This window comes from Teleopsis dalmanni, chromosome 1, assembly GCF_002237135.1.
Source record: "Teleopsis dalmanni isolate 2A chromosome 1, ASM223713v2, whole genome shotgun sequence".
Classification (NCBI taxonomy): domain Eukaryota; kingdom Metazoa; phylum Arthropoda; class Insecta; order Diptera; family Diopsidae; genus Teleopsis; species Teleopsis dalmanni.
The window spans coordinates 171,463,163-171,484,846 of record NC_051846.1 but is presented as its reverse complement, the minus strand read 5'-3'; the positions used below and the strand labels follow the sequence as shown (position 1 = coordinate 171,484,846).

Genomic DNA, 21,684 nt, shown 5'->3' with positions numbered 1-21,684 from the left:
CAACCTGTCACCAAACAATGCGATACAGCGGTAGCGGTGTGCTGCGAGCATATCGATTTTCTCGCCCGGCATAATATAGGCATTTTCCGGTCTTCCGACCCACCACCAACCAACCCCGTAAATGCTGTACAATTTGGTGTTGTTTTGTTATTTTACTGTTTTTCTGCTGTAAAGATACACTTTTGTGTAGATATTTTGCGTGTAGGTGTATCTTAAAATACTCTTTTTCGTGGGTGAAATGACTTTACTTTGGTTCTTTTTATCATTTACTCATGCCAGTTTAGGTCGTTAGTGAAACGTTTTGTTTACCCGGCACTTTTTTTTTGCTGTCACTTTAATGTCGGAAAATCAGTTGTATAATATCACAGAACAAGATTTACTGAAGTTGGTGGGATGTTGGTGTCAACTTGGATATAATACTCGTACATTTGAAAAACCTTTTGCTAAGATTAAAAACTGAAATTGCGTCTTCCAGTTGCATCTTCCAAATGAAGATGGTAAAAGGTGAAGTGTTCGAGTGTAAAAGTTGTAGTCGCGTTGCAAAATGTTACTCTTCTTAAAGCTGATATCTTAATAAACTGAATCATTTTTGTTTGCAGCAATTTTTTACTTAAAGCCTTTAAGCATCTCCTAAACGTTGGTAGTAAATTATGTGCAAGAAGTATCTTAAATTTATTATTTTTTTTTACTTTCTTTTACCTTATTTAAAATATACATATAGAATAAAATTTATCGTAAGATAAAAATACCTTATGAATAACTTATTTTGTTTTATGAATATTTTAATATTTATTTTAAATGCAAAAATTAAACTAAAATATTAGAGCTATAGCTATTTAACTTTACTTTGAGTTACAAACAAAAAAAAAAAAATTAAATATTACAAAAACAACAATAAAACATTATAGATGGCTATTCAATTGAAATATCAGTCATTTAATTTAAAATTTTATGATTTACCTTTTTTTTATGGCTTTTAGACTATAGATATTGAATTTAGGATATTTTGGTACTTCGTCTACAGCACAGGGATGTGCAAATCACGTCACATGGGCCTTCTCCGGTCCCCGGTTAATATTTGTGTCCCGCGGCATATTTCTAATCTACCACAATTAAGTAAATTTTTCTTTGTTATATTTTAGTAACATCACATTATTTTATTTTTATGGTTTCCCCAATAAATGAATAAAAATTTTTTCAATAATTTATCACACTTCAGGTTAATTTACTTGACAAAAACTTTTGTATATATTTCTTGGCATATATAATTTACGTATTGCAATCTTATAGAATTGTAAAAGATAAATGAATGAACAATTAATAAAACTAAATTTAACATTATTGCCGTATTTTTATTTTTCTCCAGAAAAATTATGAACGTATGTATTTCTGCGGCCCTTCAACCTATTCCGAGACTTGTATTGGCTCGTGATTTTATCTGATCTGGACAGTCCTTATATAAGGATAGCATATACTTAAAGATTTGCTTCATTGAAGTTTATATGAATTATGAAGTTTGAGTATTAAATTAACTGAAAATTTTAGGCCTTCGTCTAAAGGTAGAATATACTAAATAATTCTAAAAAAATAAATTTCAGTTAATGTAATTAAATCTAAATTTTAATATCACCCAAGTAAATATCGTAACAATCAAATTATGTTCTGGATATTTCAGTAACAAATAGAAAAACATCAATAGTTTATAAGCACCAGTACACGACCTAGTCTACGGTTTTTTTTAAACTTTAATTCTTTTTGTTTCTAAAAGTATGAACTTAATTAAATATATTAGAGTTAGGTGTTTTTGCTTCTCTTACATATGTACTATAATAAATAATAAATGATTACTGGAACTAAATATAAAAATAAAATAAAAATATATGAATTGTATATATGTAGTATAAAAATAAATAAGTAAATATAAATAAAATAATAAATTTATAAAGAGTTGTTTTCGAACAGTAGTGAACTACAACAACAAAAATTTTATTTTTTTTGTTTATATTATTTTAATTAATTTAATTTTTGACTGACCATACAGCTGTTTCGAGTATTGCCAAATACCCATCATCAGTGGTCTTGGAAATAATTCTTGTATTTAATTATTCGTAAATAATTATTTTTGAATCGAACTTGGAATCGAACTCGGGTCCTGCCAAATAAATTTAAATTTATAAATAAATTTATAAATAATTTTTAAATAATAAATAGAAGTAAATAGAAATAAATTATGTTTTTCACCAAAAAATAATTAATAAAAAATATAAAATATTTTTTTAACTAAAAATATCATATATTTGATATCATACTGTAGGAACTGAACTATGTAATTTAATTTTTAATTGCTACAAAACATTTAAAATTCACACTGCTAATGCATGTTGTCCTTTTGGCCTCATTTTTTGCATTTCGCAAATTGTATTTCCTTAACACACTTGAAATGTGTCAAAATGTCATTTAGTGAAATCTAAAATTCTTACGTCAATATTAAATATAGCAACCGCCTATGCTCACTAAAAATAGTCATTCGAATGATAGGAAGGAAATTTTTCAGGCCAACAGTAAATGCAAACAAAACGCGTACATTCCTTCCTTATTGTCCTTAAATCGTAACTAGGTTGATTGCTATCCGCGTTTTAAATATTCATTTATGTACTGTATGAAGCTGGCATAAGGCATAGAGCCGCTGTTAGCTTAATTTTTTATACTAACAGAGCACATATGAATAAGGAGGTCAGCATACATTTAAAATGTAATCAGTGATTGGTATCCTGATATCCTGCCAGGCCAGCGGTATCAATAAATAATTACCATTATTCTAAATATTAGTCTATAACGACGTCAATATGAATTAAAATAATTAAATTCAAAAAACAAAAATATTCTAAGGCAATTTTGTGTGGGTTGTTAATATGAAGGCGGTTAAATTACTGTGAAATCAAATTTCATTGAAAATAAATACAATAAGGATTATCCTTAGATGGGAGGTGTGTTCTTTTTTTATTTCTAATATTTAAATTATAACTGTTATACTGTTATAATTTATAGCAAGATATAAGCTTTTTATAGATACATGTATGAACTAAAAAAGTTGAAAAACTTTACTATTAGCTTTAAAGTTTTTTAGCTTACTTTCTCAATATCCTTTATTTACGAAAAGCTTTTATCTATAGAAGCTACACTTTTTTTAGCTTCCTTGTTTAGAATATTATAAGGAAAATGCTTTATTTTTAATAAAAAAAGAAAATAGAAAACTATTGGCATGCATGACCTAAAATTCTATTTTGAAAATACAACTACGAATAACGTAGACGTTGCACATATTCTAAGAAATAATGAGTTTAAATAAGGAGTTGCCATATCATTTGTTTTTATTTTATAATTGGTGGAAAATAATTTTACAAAAATCACATCATAACCATATATAATTCAAATTGTACAATATTTCTAGAGTTGACATTATCGTAAGTTAAAGTACTTATTCTCAATAGTTTATTAAAAGAGTTTGGTCTTATAATTGATTATTTATTGTGCTTTTCCAGAATCATGGAATTTTTAATTTCAATAGTTAATGTATAATTTACTATATTAATGTACTACAGCAGATAGAAAACATATTTTGTATAATGTATAAGAGACGGGAATGACGACAGAACTGAGCCCTCACATCAAATTATAATAGTGATATGTAGTCTTTAAATCTACATGTTCCATTTTTAGGAATTTCTGAAAACTTAAATAATATTTCTTTTTATAAACCTGATTTTTTGTATCGACATGCTTTACCTTCGAATGACTTTTCATACTCTGACAAAAAAAAAAAAATATAGGAGTGTGTTTTTAATATTTATCGAGATTCTAGAAATTTTCGAGAAGTCAACCTGAAATACATGAAGTTATGAAACGCTTAGTGTATTAAAAATAATGCGTTTAATTAACATAAGTATTTTACTCTTTTTGGTTAACTAAATACACTTTAGAAGGGTTCAAACAGAAATGAAGAAAGAACAACTACAAAAATTTGATTAATTTATTGAAATTTTTCTGGCCATACAACGCTGTAACCCTATTTTTCACAGAATTTTTGTTAAATTTTTTTTTTTTGGTAATTTATTATTTATTACTATTATCTTATTATAATTAGATAATATTTTTTGTGGATGAATTTTTTTTATCACTTACAGTTTTTGTGCAATCGTCCTTTGAAGCACGTTACCAACTGCTGCTCAATAAATAATAAGTGTTTAAGACATCATTCTATTTTCTTAGTGAAGCACCATGTTAACTCTTATGATGCTATTATCCTTCGAAAACTTAATGTGGCAATACTTAACCCATGACAATAAATATCATGATTGTCCTTTTGTTATTGTTTCTAATACGAAGTGTAAAGTTCAAATTGTGGTAATATATATATATATAAATAGAAAACAACAAAGAACCAGCTGGAAAATATGTTGCAAGTATATAAAAATTGCAAAAATGACATGAAAAGCAGAAACTGAAGTTTATAGAGTAAAAGCTCTCTCTCTCTCTCTGGACTAACAAGTTATAAGGACTATAGCTTTTTTGGTTTTGTGTAGTAGGTCTATTTAAATTACTGGTCATTATTATTAGTTTTCTAATAAATAAAAACCAAATAATATTTAATATTAAACACAGTATAAAGCATTTAATTTATTTTAAACGGGTTGACTTAAATTAATATTTTTAAAGTATAATTAATGACTTTGCTTACTTTCGAACTTTCGGAAACTTTGCTCTATTTTTAAAGCTTTTACTGGTACAATTGTTTTGTACATGTTATGATTTATAAATTTTAGAACTACAATTTGAAATTGTAATATTAGTTTATTGTGCAATGTATATCTATTGTATATATTACAATATTGTTTATTATTATTTAATATTACTTATTTGATACATAATTTTTTAATTATTTGTTTAGAGACTACACAAACTATATATAAATATATATGTATAAATGATCGTAAATGATACGCAAAATATTGCATAAGTAAAGTTAAATAATTTAATTTAATTATGTCATTGAAAATATGTTATAAGACAAGATTATTATTCAAAATATAACTATTATTAGATAGTGATATTATATTATTGCTATTATCAGATGCTTAACTAAATACGTATTTCTACGTATTTAATACTAATACTAAATACTAAAATCATATTTCTAAATGGAAAATAATAGACAGAATTGAATTTGAGGACTTCCTTTTATTCTCTCCATTAATACGAATGTTTATTACAGAACTTATACGCTCCAGACCGTATTATATCGATAATGTTTGCATATATTTAATATCTTACCAATTGCGTTTATAGAAAAAAAATATGAAATTCAAAGTGAGAAACTTTATTTTATCTAATAATTAGTAATCCCAGTAAAAATTCGTAAACAAATTATTATAATACTTAAGTATCTCTTTTGCTTCTTCATTGATGCTTTAGGCAAAGTACAGCTTTGGTTTCTATTATAACACTCTTCCAGTCCATATGACTTGTTACAAATATTCCATAGATTCCTCAACTTTCTAATTCGATTGAGTATTTACAAGCACAATTTACGTTTTAATAGTTTGGTTGCTTTGCATGTTACATGGTTAACCCATCCTGACGACAGATTCTTCAGAACTAATCTCTGGAGACTATAGGATTTGTATTTCATATCTCTTAACAAATTCCCTATCTCATTTTTTGTTCTTATTCAATAATGTCCTGCTACCACTTTTACGTAAGCAGTTATTCTTCTAATAAGCTTTCATTTTGGCCACGTATAAGCGATCGCATTCATTCTACTTTAAGATTTTGACTTTCCATCTAACCAGATAATAATAGGTAGATAATAGCCTTGTATATCCATATTTTCAGTACTCTCGAAACGACTTTTGATTTGAGATTATTTTGCTTAGCAATGACTTGTTCATGGATGTCTAACTTATTTTTACTTTACTTTAGTTTCAGTATTCCATTATTATTCTTTAGATTTATTATGAATGTTATTCTATAGTTAAAGATGGACAATGTAGTGTAGTGTAGTGTAATTGTCATAAATGCTTATAAGTGTATATGTAGAGCTTTTCATTTGTTGTGACTATGACATTTTCGACCCTTAAAAAGTCAACCTACTACGACTAAAAGCTTTGAACTCTCAGTAAATACTTTTCACCTTTTTTCGATTCTCTTCAAAACACTTATTTTTGTTGTTGATTTTTATGCTTCTTTTTTACTTTGTATTTCATTTCATGTACGTTTATGTTGTCTTCACTGTGTTTGTGAAGTTTATTCATTCATAGTAAAAATTCCGTGAGCAGATACAAATACACGGGCTTCGGGCTTCAAGCATTCGAAGTCGTAATAAGGAGTTACTTTTAATAATTCATTTTAATCCATAATAAATTATAAATTAATTGAAATCAAATATTATTTGTTCAAATGAATATTAAGTACAATATTTAAAAATAATAATTTAATAAAATACCTATCCAATACATCTAAAGAAATAAAACAAGCTATGCATACGAGTATATATGTTGAAAAATATTTTTAAAGTGTCAAAGTGTAACATAATTACTTAATCCGAAGACAGAGAAAAATATTTCTATTTATGCAAAAAAGTGTTCGTTAGTGCTGTGTTATTTGTTAATGTTTTTAAAAAATAAAAAAATTTTCAAACTTAAGATACTTTCACTTTTTATCTACTTGCTGCATAGCAGTTGACAAAAAAGAATCCTTTTTCATTTCAAGGATTCCTACCACACATACTTCGACTAATTCTGCTGTCAGTCACCACTTAACTTATTTAACGTCAGTTGTTGTTATTATTGTTGTTGTTGTTATCACTAATCGCTTCGTGTATTTGTCAAACGAATTTTAGATATCGATAGTATTGTCCATATTTCTAATATATTTTGTAAGACAAAATGATGACATTTATTAAATTTACAACAATTTAAAAGTATTATTATTCTTAAAATGGTGGATTCAAATATGTAAGTTTAAAAAAATTTTTTATTTACATTATTATAAAATATATAGGCTCAAATAAAATAAATTTTTATATATTTATTATTTATATATAATAATAATTTAATAATAATAATAATTTAATAATAATACTAATTAAATAATAGTGATAATTAATAATAATAATAATAATTTAATAATAATAATAATAATTTAATAATAATAATTTAATAATAATAATAATTTAATAATAATAATAATAATAATTTAATAATAATAATTTAATAATAATAATAATTAAATAATAATAATAATTTAATAATAGTAATAATTTAAAAATAATAATAATTTATGAGTAATAATTTAACCATAATGATAATAATAATTAATATCAAAAAATTAAAATAAGCCTTTTAATGATAAACAATAAGTGTATTATTTATTAAATTGTTATAGTGCGCTGACTCTAAGCTTCAATTTTGGCAGGACACAAGTTCGATTTCTGGCAGTCTAAAAAAAATTATTTACAAATAATTAAACACAAGAATTATTTCCAAGACCACTGATGATGGGTATTTGGCAGTACTCGAAACAGCCAAAAATTTAATTTATAAAATTAATATAAAATAAATTTTTGTTGTTGTAGTTCACTACTGTTCGAAAAAACTTTAAACATTCCAATTAGACTTTTAGTAATAAATAATACGTGTATGATTAATTAATTACTTGTTATTTTTAATTTATATAGGTATAATATAAATAATAAGACTTTCAGTAATATAATAAATATATCAATTAATAATTAGTTGTTATTTTTAATCAATATAAAGTATACATAATAAGCCATCTAGTAATAAATAATAAACATATCAATTAATAATTGATTTCTATTTTTAATAATTATTTTAAATAATTACTAATTACTTATATTATTTTTATTATTTTTAATTCAATAATTTTTTAATTCAATAATTTTTTAAAAATATTTGTTTTCCTAAGATTTTAATGAAATAGAGTTACTTTTTGTTCAAATTCATTACCAACTAAAATATATCTTTTATATAAGTTACCCATTCTTAAAATAAATTATAGCTTAAAAAACTAATAATTAGTATTTTAACATCAGTTATGACAGTGGTACCCTATTTTACTTAATAGAAACTATTGTATTTTGTTAGAGAGGTTTCGAGAAGTAGTGAACTACAACAACAAAAATTAATTTTTATTTTATTTTAATATATTCATTTAGTCGGATTTATGAGAATATAAAGAAACAATGACGTGAATGGTGGTAATTGAGAGGAGGAGGTTGAAATATTTCGAACCCGCATCTTAATTCAGAACAAGTAAATTTCTTGTGGTGAAATAATGTGAGGCTAGGACTTATAGGTGATCCTTACAAAACTACAAATAATAAAGACAGTTTAGGGGCTTGTGGGAGTTATTTCTAATGCCGATTTTAGATTAAATGGCATAGACATGACTGATTGGTATTGTGCCTACCACTTTAGGTGGGTACTATTATTTTTTTTTTTTGTTTGTTTGTAATTTTATAACTCTCTTGGTATTTCTGTTAGTTTTTTTGTTTTAATATCAATTTTGTTTCCTTGAGCACCCTTAAATCTGATATTAAAGAATATCAATGCTCTCTAATATTATCTCTACATTCACAATTTCTGCATATATGCATATCAGTATCAGTATATAGAACTTGTCTATTAAAAATCAAGTATTTGTAGTTATTACACTTTGTAATTGAATGTCCTGAAAATAATAATGTCATTTGACAACTCTCCTATTCGAACCTTTCTAGCTTATTTTGACAAAAAAAAAAAAAATGAAGGACTTGAAAACTAGCATATTACAGTAGGTGAAAGGTATCTGTAATATAAAATTTATCAATCAAATTTCTTCTCCATTTGTTATTCTTAGAAAGATTCATGCCAAAATTAATTTCCTTGTTAAACAAAAGTCCAATTAAAACTTTCAAATAATACGAAGTATTCGTTAATTAATTTGTTTCATCTCATTTTCTGTTATGATGGACTCATGCTGGTGCTGCTCATATTGTTGTCAAAACTCAATTTCCTGGAAAAACTACTTCTTCTAGACAATCACCAAATTATTGTCATCACTGTTGCAAAATGATGTGACATTTGACTTTTTAAAGTTCAAAATTTCAAATTTGCTTTCAAAATTTGATAAAATTGGTTTTGTTGTTTTCTTTGTTAATTTTTAATTATTTTAACCTTTTCAGGCCGATGCGAGTTTGGGCATGCATCATCGTGAATATGTGAAGGAGTCATTAAGTTACGTTCTACGCATACAGGAAGTGCAAGAGCGCATTAAATTCGAGTTTGTTGAAATTTTACTGGGTTTCATATCTGGTTGGCTTGTCTTCTATCACACGGCACACGAGCAAGCTGAAGATAATCACGATTATTTACAGGATTTGCGGCATAAAGTGCAAAAAGTTAGTCATTTCATAATGATAATTAATTAATTTTTTATTTTAATTAAATATTAAAACTTTTAGACACGTGAAAATTTCAACGAAGCCAGAGAAAAAGTGAATGAATTAAAAACAAAGTATATGGAAAAGCATACGGTATGTATTGTTCCAAAGAAAAAGTTTTATGTTTTGTGTCTTCTAGAAAATAAAAAGATTAACCCTTTGTTTCAGAAGCCAGAAGAAAATTACACCAAACGTGGTTATCTGTTTTTAATGGAAAAAAGTAAGTAAATGTTTTATTTGATTTTTTTTTTATAATTTATGAATAGAATAATTCAAATTAGTTGCGTAAAATTCCCTTCGCTTTTAGCTTTATTTGCTTTTTGAGAAATATTGCAGTTCGAGTTTATTTGTTTTTTTCTTTAAAAGAGTTCAAGATAATAACGCCGATCGTTAAAAATTCGTTTAAACATTTCTTTTACTAATTCGATAATAGCTTTTACAGATAAGTTGGGATATACTGCCACAACCAGTATAACCCAACCAGTATATAATCCAAATTAGACACCTTCTGATTCCGGTATTTCAAATCTATCTTAAGATTACTTATTCCGCTATCTACAAATGTTTTAGACGGCAAAACTAAAACCCTTGCTTTATATTATTACTATTATTAAATAATAGGTTATACGCCTAAAGGCCCAACTAAAAGAATCCTAGACTATAAATCTTGTAATTGCTGTGGGCTTGATTTTAACTGTTTGACTAAGACCTGATTAGTCCCAAGATTGATTTGGGACTAAGATCCCGCTTCTAGTCAAGTCTACGTCTTGCCGCCGCTAGGCAGTTGCATAGAATATGTGTTGACGTTTCCTTCTCCTCATGACAGAGTCGACAGCAATCACTTTCTACCGCACCTATAATTTTGATGTGGTAATTAAGGCTACAGTGTCTTGTAAGAAGTTCAGTGTAGATTTTAATATCGTTTCTGCTAAGGTTAAGGATAGCGTCAACTTTGATGTGTTCATATCTATAATTTTCATGCGGTAATTAAGTCTACAGTGTCTTGTAAGGAGTTCAGTGTAGATTTTAATATCGTTTCTGCTAAGGTTAAGGATAGCGTCAACTTTGATGTGTTCAGGATCAGTGAAATTTCTTGACTGCCGGATGCCTGTTTCGGCTCTCCAGTGTTCAAGTAGATTTTGTTTTTCCCGTTCACATTATAAGTTATTTGTGAAGCTATTTGTTACCTCGCAGACCAATGAAAGGAGTAAATGCACCCTTCTTTGCTAGAGAGTCTGCTATTTCATTGCCCTCATGCCTTTTATGTCCCGGTACCCAAATAAGAGTAACACAGTTCCTCGATGCTAAAGTGTTGAGAAGTTGAAAGCATTTTCAGACCAACTTTGAAACCATTGCTTTAAATGAGGAAGGTAAAAATTATCTGAATCAGTTTTCTTTTCATCTGTAAAAACCTAAAATAAGTAAAAATTATTTTATTGGCAAAAAGATGACAAAAAGTAGTGAACCAAAGTAGATATTATTCAATCCAATTATTTTTTTATTTTAAGAAAATTATTTTTCCGAAAAGACAAAATTATTTTTCAGACAAACTAATAAAATAAATTCTTCATAAAAACGAAGAGTGTCAAATGGAAAAAGAAACATATATGTTGTTTTATTGGTAACCCATGAAGATTTGCTGGTAAAGTCCCATTTGGTACGGGTAATTGGCGTTTGGTCCTCAAAATGACAATTAGCTGTGAGACGTAGACCCAGTCGTTTTTGAAACCAAAATATATTCGAATTAAACTCTTAAATTTGTTCAGTTATAGGTTTTAAGTGATAAATGAATCGATGGTGCTAATCGGAAGTCACTTTGGTTATGACAGAGTAAGATTAATTCGGCGATTCTACTCAATATAAATTTTAAAAGTTCTTGATATGACTTTTTGTTGCTGAAGATGAAGCTGGTGACGAATACTCTTTTGTTTTCAGTTTCAGCATTTGTTCCCGCCCTTGACTGATTTGAAATATGTCTTTATATGTATTATAACAATATATATATATAGATCCTTATGAAGGTCTCATTAATGATCGATTCTATATCACTAAAACACTTGTTATTAGTTTTTGGCAGTTTGATTAGCTGTTATACAACCTTTTCAAAAATAAAAAATTTAGTAAATAATAATTTTTTTTTAAATAATCTTAATGAAAACTATCTTAAAAATTTTTTCTTGGAATTTAAAACTGCAATTGTTTATTAATTCTCTACCCTGCATATTATATTTTCTCCAATGTAGTTATTTTAATGCTAAAAGTATTATTGTTTGTGCTTTTATTATTTACTTATTATAACTAATTTGTATATGGTCAATATATTTAAATTAATATATTATTTTTTTAATTTTTATATTTTTCCCCCTGTATCTGGATGTGGTCTCATTTATTAACTCCTTAAATAGGTTCCCTATTGAAAATTTCTCTTCCAGAGCCATTTAAAGCAACATGGACGAAATACTATTGTACTTACAAAAAACAAAAGAAGGATTTCACAATGCTGCAATTCAATCAAATGAATCACAGTTCATCGAAACCTGAATTACGTGAAGAGGAAAAACTGACTTTGGTTTCATGCCAACGACGTGCCACTGAGTTTGAGAAACGTTTCTGTTTTGATTTAACATTCAAAGAGAGACCTGGTCAAGTCTATACATTTCAAGCTTTAAGCGAAGAAGATCGCAAAGCGTGGTTAAATGCAATGGATGGAACAGAGCCGGTAGGTTTATACAATAAAAATAATTATATGTGATAATATTTTAATTCTACATCATAATATCTTACAGACATATCTGGCGCCAGGTAAAGTGAAAGCAGGAGAGGAATATCAATTAGATGAAACGGGCTTCGCTTTTGTACGAAAATGTATAGATGTTCTTGAAAGTCGTGGCCTTGAAGATGAGGGCATATATCGTAAGAGTGGTGTTGGTACTAAGATATCAAAGTTGTTAGCATTAGGAATGGATCGTAAAAAGACCGAGTCAATATTTAGTGATGAACAATATAGAGATCTCATGGAGAGCAATACAATAGCTAGTGCTTTAAAAACATATTTACGCAATTTAACCGAACCACTCATGACTTATCGCTATCATAGTGATTTTATTGAGGCAGCCAGTAAGTATTTGAATTAAGTTTACATACTTTTTTTTAACAATACGTACTAACTGTACTTATTTTTTTTTTAAAAATTTGCAGAAAAAGAAAGTCTTAGTCAGCGGGTTTATGAGGTACATAAACTTGTCTATAAACTGCCTGACTCAAATTTTAAAATGTTAGATTTGGTTATATGTCATTTAACTGAGTAAGTAACTTTCTTCTATTAATTATACAATAAAAACTAATGAAAATGTTTTCTTACAGAGTATCGCGCAAATATGAAAAGAACAAAATGTCAGTTTTTAATTTGGGTGTAGTATTCGGCCCAACACTATTACGTCCACTGGAAGAAACGGTGGCAGCCATTTTAGATATAAAATTCAATAATATTGTCATCAATATTTTAATAGAAAACTATGAACGCATTTTCAAAATGGATCCTAGTACTGCAGTTGTTAAAATTGCAGCAAAAACAAGTCCACCCATACGTTCGCAACGTGCAAATCAAAGTAGCAATAATGCTGCGGGGCCTGGTAACGGTAGTGTGAGTACTGGTGGACGAACATCAATGTATTCACCACAACAGCAAGTTTATAGATCAATGAGTAAATCAAATTTCGCCGACTCACAAATGTCGACAAGTTTGCAAAATATTCCTAATGGTATAATGTACGCACATGGCGTAAACAGTAATAACAGTGCATCGAATGGTCTTAATGGTGGACACAGCTCTAATGGCGGTGGTAGTATATCTTCAAAAGGAAATGCACTTGGTCTGAGTGGTAATATGGGCAGTGTTAAAAATTTGCATTTAATGTCACAGTCGGACATGAATTCACGTCGCCCTGCTGGTGGTTCTGAAAGCATTTACTCAATGGTTACACAAAATGTAATTGGTGCTGGTACTAATGGTTCCGGGCTGACAGCGCATCATGCTACTCCTGCAAATGCAACAAACTTAAGACATGACTTTCTAATGGCGACTGCTACACCTGCCAATAGTTCGGGTGGAAATCACATTTATTCCAATATGACGACTAATAGTCTAAATAGTATCAATAGCAGTGGCCGGCATAATGTCAACAATGTCTCACCGCCTACACTAGCTATGCGCACCGAGGCAATTTATGGTACATCTTCAGTACTTAAAAGTAATGTGCAACCACGTGGACTGAATGCATGTGCGCAGCCAAAACACTACTCACCTGGTGTAGCTGCATCAACATCCAGTTCAAATGAGAGCGTTTGTGATTCGCTGTCATCTAATAATGGTGGTAGTAGTGCTAGTGTTGGCAATTCAGCAATTACAAATTCATCAAATCGTTTGATTGGACCACGAAATTCAATAGATTATGCCTCAATGTCAGCACAAACTTCACCATTAACTACTTTACTTGGTTCGACTTGTGATGACGTAGTTACAGCTACAGCTGCTCCTTCACTGATTAGCACTGGAACTTCACCAAATGAACCAAGTGATTATGCACCGCAAAAAATGCATCGAAACAAAGATGTTAATCAGATCAAACGTGATTTATCTGCGGGAACTGCGTAAGCTCTTAGTTATTTACTAAAATGATATTGTTATAATAATATTTTTTATTGTATGTTGTGTATTGCAGATGTGTGCGTACATTGTATGCTTGTATGGGTGAAAGTGAAGGTGAACTATCATTTGAACCAAATCAAATTATCACACACGGTAATTAAATAAATTTTATAAAATAAATATATGAGCGAGCAAAATTATAGAATACTAAAGCATATTTACATAAATTAAATTATTTTGTCTCCAGTATAAGAAATGTTTTATAAAAAACCATGATTTAATTCCAATAAAAGTGCGAGGCTGTAAATAAGTTTAATCGACACCGCGATTTAAACAATATTTTTTAGTTAATGAAAGAAAAATAATAATCTGTACTTTTCATAGAAAAAATAAATACTATTTCCTCTGTATGGTTAAACATATCCACCTATCCTTTTCCTCTTTACCTTCCCTTACACTGATCTGTTGCTATATTATTGTTCTTCCACCTGAGTTGTCATACTAATCTCTCCTGATAACCTGCTCTTTTAAAGTAGAGTATAGCTACCTTAGATAAATCTTTAATAAGATTTAATAATCTTGGCGAGCTAGCAAAAGTTGATATTAACGAACTTTAGAGATTTCTAAACCGAATAGACTAACGAGGATAGGACAATATACCGTCGTAAAAGCTTTAGTTTACACTAAAGAACAGTCACCACCTAAACCAAAAATAACATACTCCATCTCTTATTAAGTTTTATTAGCTCATTATTGCGTTAACTCACTCTGAAAATAAGATACAACTTAATCATATTCTCTCTTACTTGCAAATAAATTAATCAACTTTCATTTTTATTTTAGTACGGTTTTCGCATGAGCCTGGTTGGCTGCAAGGGACTTTAAATGGAAAAACAGGACTTATACCAGAGAATTATGTGGAACACTTAAAACCATACCATTAATTATATATTGAAATTCCTTAAGTTTGAAAGAGAAAATTGCAGTTTTGAATAACGAACTGCGCAAGATGTTTTAAATTCGTTCTTTATTTAGTAACATTCCTTTTTGTTAATTAAATTAATTAATGTTTTAATATAAATTTTTATATTTGAAATTATGTTAATGTAAATATTTATATTAAAACGAATCTTAATTTAATTAATAATTACAAAAGTTGCTAATTAGCAAAAAAGTGCATTTGATGTTTGTATTCAAATGTAGGATAAGAGTAAAAATAAACATTAATTGTATGTGATTGTAGTTGATGAAATAATTCAAATTATTAAAAGTAACTAAATTTATGTAAAAATTATATAAATAATATAATGTTTGTAATATGTGTAAACATGCATAATAAAATATTCAGCACATATGAAATTAGTTTAGGAAAAAAGCACAAGCAAACTTTTGCTCTATAAAATATTAAAAAATTATAAAAAAATAAAAGAACTGAGAATGTAAAAATTAATTTAGATATATCGCTTGATATAGATTTGTGCTTATTTTTTGTTTGTTTTTGTATTAAAAACCACCAGATTACTTTTGAAATACAATTCATTAAATATTTGATTTTATTTATTTTCTAATTTAATATTTTTTGTACATAATATTTTCTGCAAATATTTATTGTTTTTTACTAGTTCCAATGGAGTAGCTAGAAACTCCGAACATCTATTCTCCCATGTACCCGGTTTTTATAAAAAATAATATATTAAACACAAATATAAAATGGGTTCTAGCTATGAAATCCTAGCTATGTCCATAACTGGTTCTTTATTTTTAGTTGTTTCAAATATCTACTTTTGAATGTTATTTCTATCTGTTGGGATTAAAATGCAGTAGGGAAATATTTATTATTTACAATATTTGAGTATTTCTAAGTACTATCTTTTTTAATTGTCAATATATAAATTAAAATATAAAAAACTAAATCATTTAATCAACACCAATTTTTTTATTTTTATTTCATTTAATTAACTTGTCAATTATGAGTACTGTAATAATTAAAAGATTAAAAGATTTCAATCATAGAAGATTTCGATACCTATTTATCAATTATAGGAACTGTAATAATTGTGAAATAAATATGCAAACACAAAAAAAATTCTGTCAAGTAAAAATAATAAATAATCTGTATACATATATTTGTATTATCGATGTTAACTAAATGCTTATAATGCTTCAGTTACATATAATACTTATTTATTGTCTATTTTAAATATGTAGCATTATTTTTATATATGGTTGTGCCGATTTAAGTTAAACAATCATTTTGTTACTTGTATAGACAGATATATATATCTATCGAAAACATTCCATCTTTATATATTATTTTTCCTAAACTTTTATAAATACCAACTACTGTAAAAGAATATTACAATTATTATATAACTGTCCAAAATATATACTGTCTATGGCAGGATCTTTCTTATGAACCATTGCATTATTAATACATTCAACTGAAACCACCTAACAAAACATATGAACATATATAAACTATATTACCTTTTGAAATAATGTAAAATTAATATGTATATTTTAATATATTTTACATAAACACTATAACCTACCATTCATAGTACTATAAAATTTATTATAAATTAATTTTTGAAATTTTATTTATTGGAAGTACTCAAGAAAAAGTTTATTACTAATAAAAATGTTCAATATCTAGAAATAATTTACTGCCTTCTGTAAATTATTTAAATAAAAACTGCGCCAAAAAATTTATAATTCTTTAAAAATTCATATTTACTTCCATAGATAAATTCAAATACATATTCAATATATTCTTTTTATTTATTTTTAGTTTTTTAATTATTTCATATATATCTACTTATTTTTTTTTTCTGACAAAACATTCCATTTTATAAAGTTTTTGTTGCTTAAAATGATCTGTTTAACCTATATAAATATTGATATTTTTATATATTCTTAATATTTATAAAATAAAAAAAAATTGGTGGTCTTAATGTAAAATTATTTATATCCTTTAAACCCCAAAAAATTTCATTAATGAAATCTATTATAAAAATATTTGTGTATAATAAATTTCTATATTGTTATATATTAACAATTAATAAAAATATTGAAATTGTAAATAACCTAGTTATTATTAAGTAATATAAAAAAATAAAAAAAATATTTCTAATGTATGTGAATATAAATTATATATTAATAAATCACTTAATTATGGAATAATTTATTGTTTAGTTTAATATACTAAACAAATATCACTTTTTTAAAAGTTTACACACCACTTATTTAGTTTATGCATATAACTATCTATATATATATATATATATTTTGTATATTAAATATGCAAAATAAATATACACAAAACATTAGCCAATTGTGTAAAAATTTTACTAAAATATACTTACTGCGGAATTGTTTTTTTTTTTTTATAAATATTATTGTATGAAACTGTATCTAAATTGTTAAAAATAATTTATAATTATTAAATTGATTACTATATTATTTTTTATTATAAGCTTTGTAATTATTTCTATATATTTATATATATACATATACATACGTATATATATATTATTTTTGTTGTTTTGTTGAGAAATGCCACTTTAAATTATAAGCAAAATTTATATATATTAATAAGAAATAAATAAATATAAATGTAATATTAAAAAGATTGATCTAGTTATTGTATATTGCAATATAATAAACAAAAAAAAATTTATTTTGATGTTTTAATGGATTTTTTATATACTTAAAATATATATATTAAAAATTTACATTAAGAAAATGCTGCAAAAATTGTACAAATCTAGTTTTTTTAAACTAATCCGTTGCTTAGACAAATTTACTAAAACTCGACACAAATACCAAGCTTCGTAAAAAAGCCGTATAAAATCCATACAAAAATATGTTAAGCAGTTTCGATAAGTCGAAGTGTGACCATATGATGTTATTTAAAAATTGTATATTACTAATAAACAATTTTAAAATTGATCAATTTGTGAGCTAAGCCCTCTTTTCACTTTGTATCTATCGTTGTCAGTTTTCTAATCATAAATACATTGATATATATTGCAATGGAGTTAATATCAGTAAGCCCATGTACCAATATCGACCATACCGATATCGTAGTTGTTTTTGTAACCTGCCGCGATCTGTTTGTGTAGTCCGTTTGGGAGTGCTAAACGGCACTTAGTTGTGGAGGTCGGCGAGTGGTTCCAGAACGTTGACCCGGTCGCTTTTCCAGATCATGTTACACACCTATAAACAAGCCCCCAATTCATTGTACTAAAGAAGAAACATGTATTTCACATGCAGCATTAGCTGCCCTACTCTAAGATCAGGGCATAACTAGATCCTAAGCAGGTAATTGTCACACATAGAAGTGTCAACTTCAAACGTATTTTCTAAATACAACTATACTTTACAAAGTGTTGGGCATCTGTTCTTATAATCTAATGCATACATTTATTTGAGCCCTATGGATGTTTGACTCCAATCGTTTGAAATGACGAGATTTTTTCACCTCAACCAAGATTAGTTTCAAAGAAGCTCCGCGCAGTCCCTCATTACGTTGCTGTGTTACATGAAATACAAGCCGTAGTTAATCTCTGATGATCACAAGTGGTCGTCGGACGTAGAATCGATTGCTCTTAGCCTTACCGCCATTATTACTGCTTTAATTTCTCATGCATCCTAATTTTAAATTTCATATAGAAACATTTTCCAAAGAAGAAGAAAAATAACACTTGACGTTTATAGATATATGCAAACCCTATTCTAGACTTCATCAGTCTCTGATTATCATGAAAAAAGAATAACATTTTGATTAACATAGTAATCCAATGTTTTAATACTATTTCGACATTTAACTATATAATAAAGTTTTGGATTTTCAGTTTTAAACATTTTAAAACATTTTTTGGCACAAAATTTAAACCTCTAATATGATTTTTTGGCACAAAATTATGTAAAACTAAGACTAAATGCGGAATTTCTAAATAAATTCTGTTTTGCTTCTACTTAACACATCGAAACAATACAGAGAATGCAAAATATAGGATTGAGATCTACATTAAATGGCTTTGCTAGTTGTATTGTAAAACATTTTTTAAAGATTAGCCAATCAAATCAGTCCTACTTCTTAGTACGGAATGCTTCCTTCCTTAAACATTCTCCGAATGTCGTGCTCGACAAATCGATCAGGAATCGATTTAAAAATTTACCAAGAAAAGGAGATGCATATCAAGCCACTTATCTTTGGATTGATGGTACTGGTGAAAATTTACGCCTGAAAGATCGAGTACTCAAGAAACCAGTAAAGTGTCCTTCCGAATTACCAAGTTGGCAATATGATGGTAGTTCTACATATCAAGCAGCAGGTGAGGATTCGGATACAACATTAATACCACGCGCCATATATCCAGATCCGTTTAAAACAAAAAAAGACATAATCGTTATGTGTGATACTTATTCAGCTAATGGCGAACCCACGCAATCAAATAAACGCGCAGCATGTCAATGTGCCTATGATGAGTGTGCAGATCAAGAACCGTGGTTTGGTATTGAACAAGAATATAGTATGTTAGATGTAACAGGTCACCCATTTGGTTGGCCTCAACATGGTTTTCCTGCACCTCAAGGGCCTTACTACTGTTCAGTTGGTGCAGACCGTGCGTTTGGACGTGATATAGTAGAAGCACATATAAGTGCCTGCCTATATGTTGGCATTGATTTTTTTGGCACAAATGGTGAGGTAAAACCAGCACAATGGGAATTTCAGATTGGACCAACAGAAGGCATAAAAGCGGCTGATGATTTGTGGGTATCACGCTATTTACTGCACCGCATAGCTGAGATATATGGTGTTGTTATTACTTTTGATCCGAAGCCAGTATTGGGGCCTTGGAATGGTGCCGGTGCACATACTAATGTGTCAACAAAGGCAATGCGTGAAGAGGGTGGTATGGAAGAAATTGTAAAGGCAGTTAAAAAACTGAGTAAAAAACAAAAAAGGCATATAGAAGCTTATGATCCAAAAGGAGGAGAAGATAATAAAAGACGTCTATTAGAACGATTGGAAACATCAAATATTGAGAAATTCAGTTGGGGTGTTGCAAATCGTGGTGTTAGTGTGCGCATACCTCGAAGTGTGGAACAAAATGGTAAGGGTTATTTTGAAGATAGAAGACCAGCTGCGAATTGTGATCCGTATTCGGTATTAAATGTTTTAATGCGAACTTGCTTTTTGGATGAATAAGACTGGTCGTCAGTAACAAAATAACATATATCATGTTTATATTCACTTCAAAAATATTATTTATTTAATAATTGTTAGATTGTGATATCAGCATGCGAAATGATGGAACTGTTAAACTTCCAATTATAGTGGAAAATCCTTTATTGTTTTGTTGTGTGTTATTTCCATATTGTTTAAATAATATTTTATTATATATAAAACAATTTTCTGTAATAAAATGTACTGTTTTAGTAATGTTTCACAAAAAATTTTAATCGATTATATATGATTGTAGAAATTACGACAAAACCCGTATAGCCTATTTTCCTTACGATCGGATTATGTACATATTTGCAAATTGCATTTGTATCATACCTATAGTGCCCACCTGTGTTGTGTCCTGTGTTGACGCTGATTAGGACTCTGAGATTCTACCTTAACCTTTCTACATCTTAGGGATTACTAAAAGGTAGTTACTGTGTATTAAGAAGTCCAACAACTATAACAGTAACAGCATTACTTGAATTTTACAGCAAAATTTTTATATTGATATGACTTTAAATAACTTTAATGGAAAAATACAAACAAAAAAAAACACTTCTTTAAGAATATGATATTTTATATAATGCAATTAATCGAGTATATATAATTGCAGATCAACACAAAAAAAGGACCTATAGCCGAATTAAAAAATATATAAAACCATTACAAAAAAATAGGTCGATAAACAAATTCAAAAAATTTTGTATTTGTTTTATTAATTTAGCATTTTTTTTAATTTATTTATTAATTTATATTTATACTTTTTTTATATTTATATTTAAAATTTATTTATTTTTCATATAAAAGTAGATGTCCTCATTTTTTATAATAATAAATTTTAGTTTTTAAACTAACACACAGCGCCATCTCTTATATTTTTTCTAACATATTATTATTTAAGATTTCGCTTAAAACAGCTAAAAAGAAGAAAATATCATTTGAAAACTTACTATTGGCAGTGCTGTAGACAGTGTCTGTTCACAGTACAAATGTCGTGAGAGTCAAATTCTTATTAAAAGTGAGAGTAAACGCAGTGCTCCAATAAGAATGCAATCAGAATAAACAAACTGATAAATCACCCGCTGCAGTTTGTAAACAAGCGCTTGCGCGAGTGGTTAAAATGCTTGGAGCGCAACTTGTTTTCGGTTTAGAAATAAAATAAAAACAATAATAAAAAAATTTAAAAACCGTTTTAGTGAATGAATAACCGAAAAATATTTAAAAAAAATTAATACTTTTATTTGTAAATTAATAATAAAAATTGTTTCAATTACAATTGTTTAAGTTCATTTAAAA

The 21,684-nt window shown here is 27.6% G+C and overlaps 2 protein-coding genes across 6 annotated transcripts in view; both read left to right on the top strand.

Moving 5' to 3' along the window:
• LOC119670135 (rho GTPase-activating protein 26) overlaps positions 1–15,184 on the top strand; it is a 99,350-nt gene extending 84,166 nt beyond the window's left edge. For 2 of the 5 annotated variants that reach the window (XM_038080275.1, XM_038080270.1), the window contains 9 exons: positions 9,245–9,460; positions 9,524–9,595; positions 9,671–9,722; positions 11,908–12,221; positions 12,289–12,619; positions 12,701–12,806; positions 12,866–14,152; positions 14,224–14,303; positions 14,994–15,184. In XM_038080275.1, the coding sequence (XP_037936203.1) occupies positions 9,245–9,460; positions 9,524–9,595; positions 9,671–9,722; positions 11,908–12,221; positions 12,289–12,619; positions 12,701–12,806; positions 12,866–14,152; positions 14,224–14,303; positions 14,994–15,094 (2,559 nt within the window). In that variant the 3' untranslated portion in view covers positions 15,095–15,184. The remainder of the gene's footprint in view (positions 1–9,244; positions 9,461–9,523; positions 9,596–9,670; positions 9,723–11,907; positions 12,222–12,288; positions 12,620–12,700; positions 12,807–12,865; positions 14,153–14,223; positions 14,304–14,993) is intronic. The other 3 variants (XM_038080273.1, XM_038080271.1, XM_038080272.1) reach the window with 3 other exon arrangements.
• Positions 15,185–19,004: 3,820 nt separating this feature from the next.
• Positions 19,005–20,529, top strand: LOC119670133 (glutamine synthetase 1, mitochondrial-like). Its single transcript, XM_038080269.1, has one exon. The coding sequence runs from the start codon at positions 19,156–19,158 to the stop codon at positions 20,365–20,367; it is 1,212 nt and encodes a 403-aa protein (XP_037936197.1). The 5' UTR covers positions 19,005–19,155; the 3' UTR covers positions 20,368–20,529.
• The last annotated feature ends 1,155 nt before the right edge of the window (positions 20,530–21,684 follow it).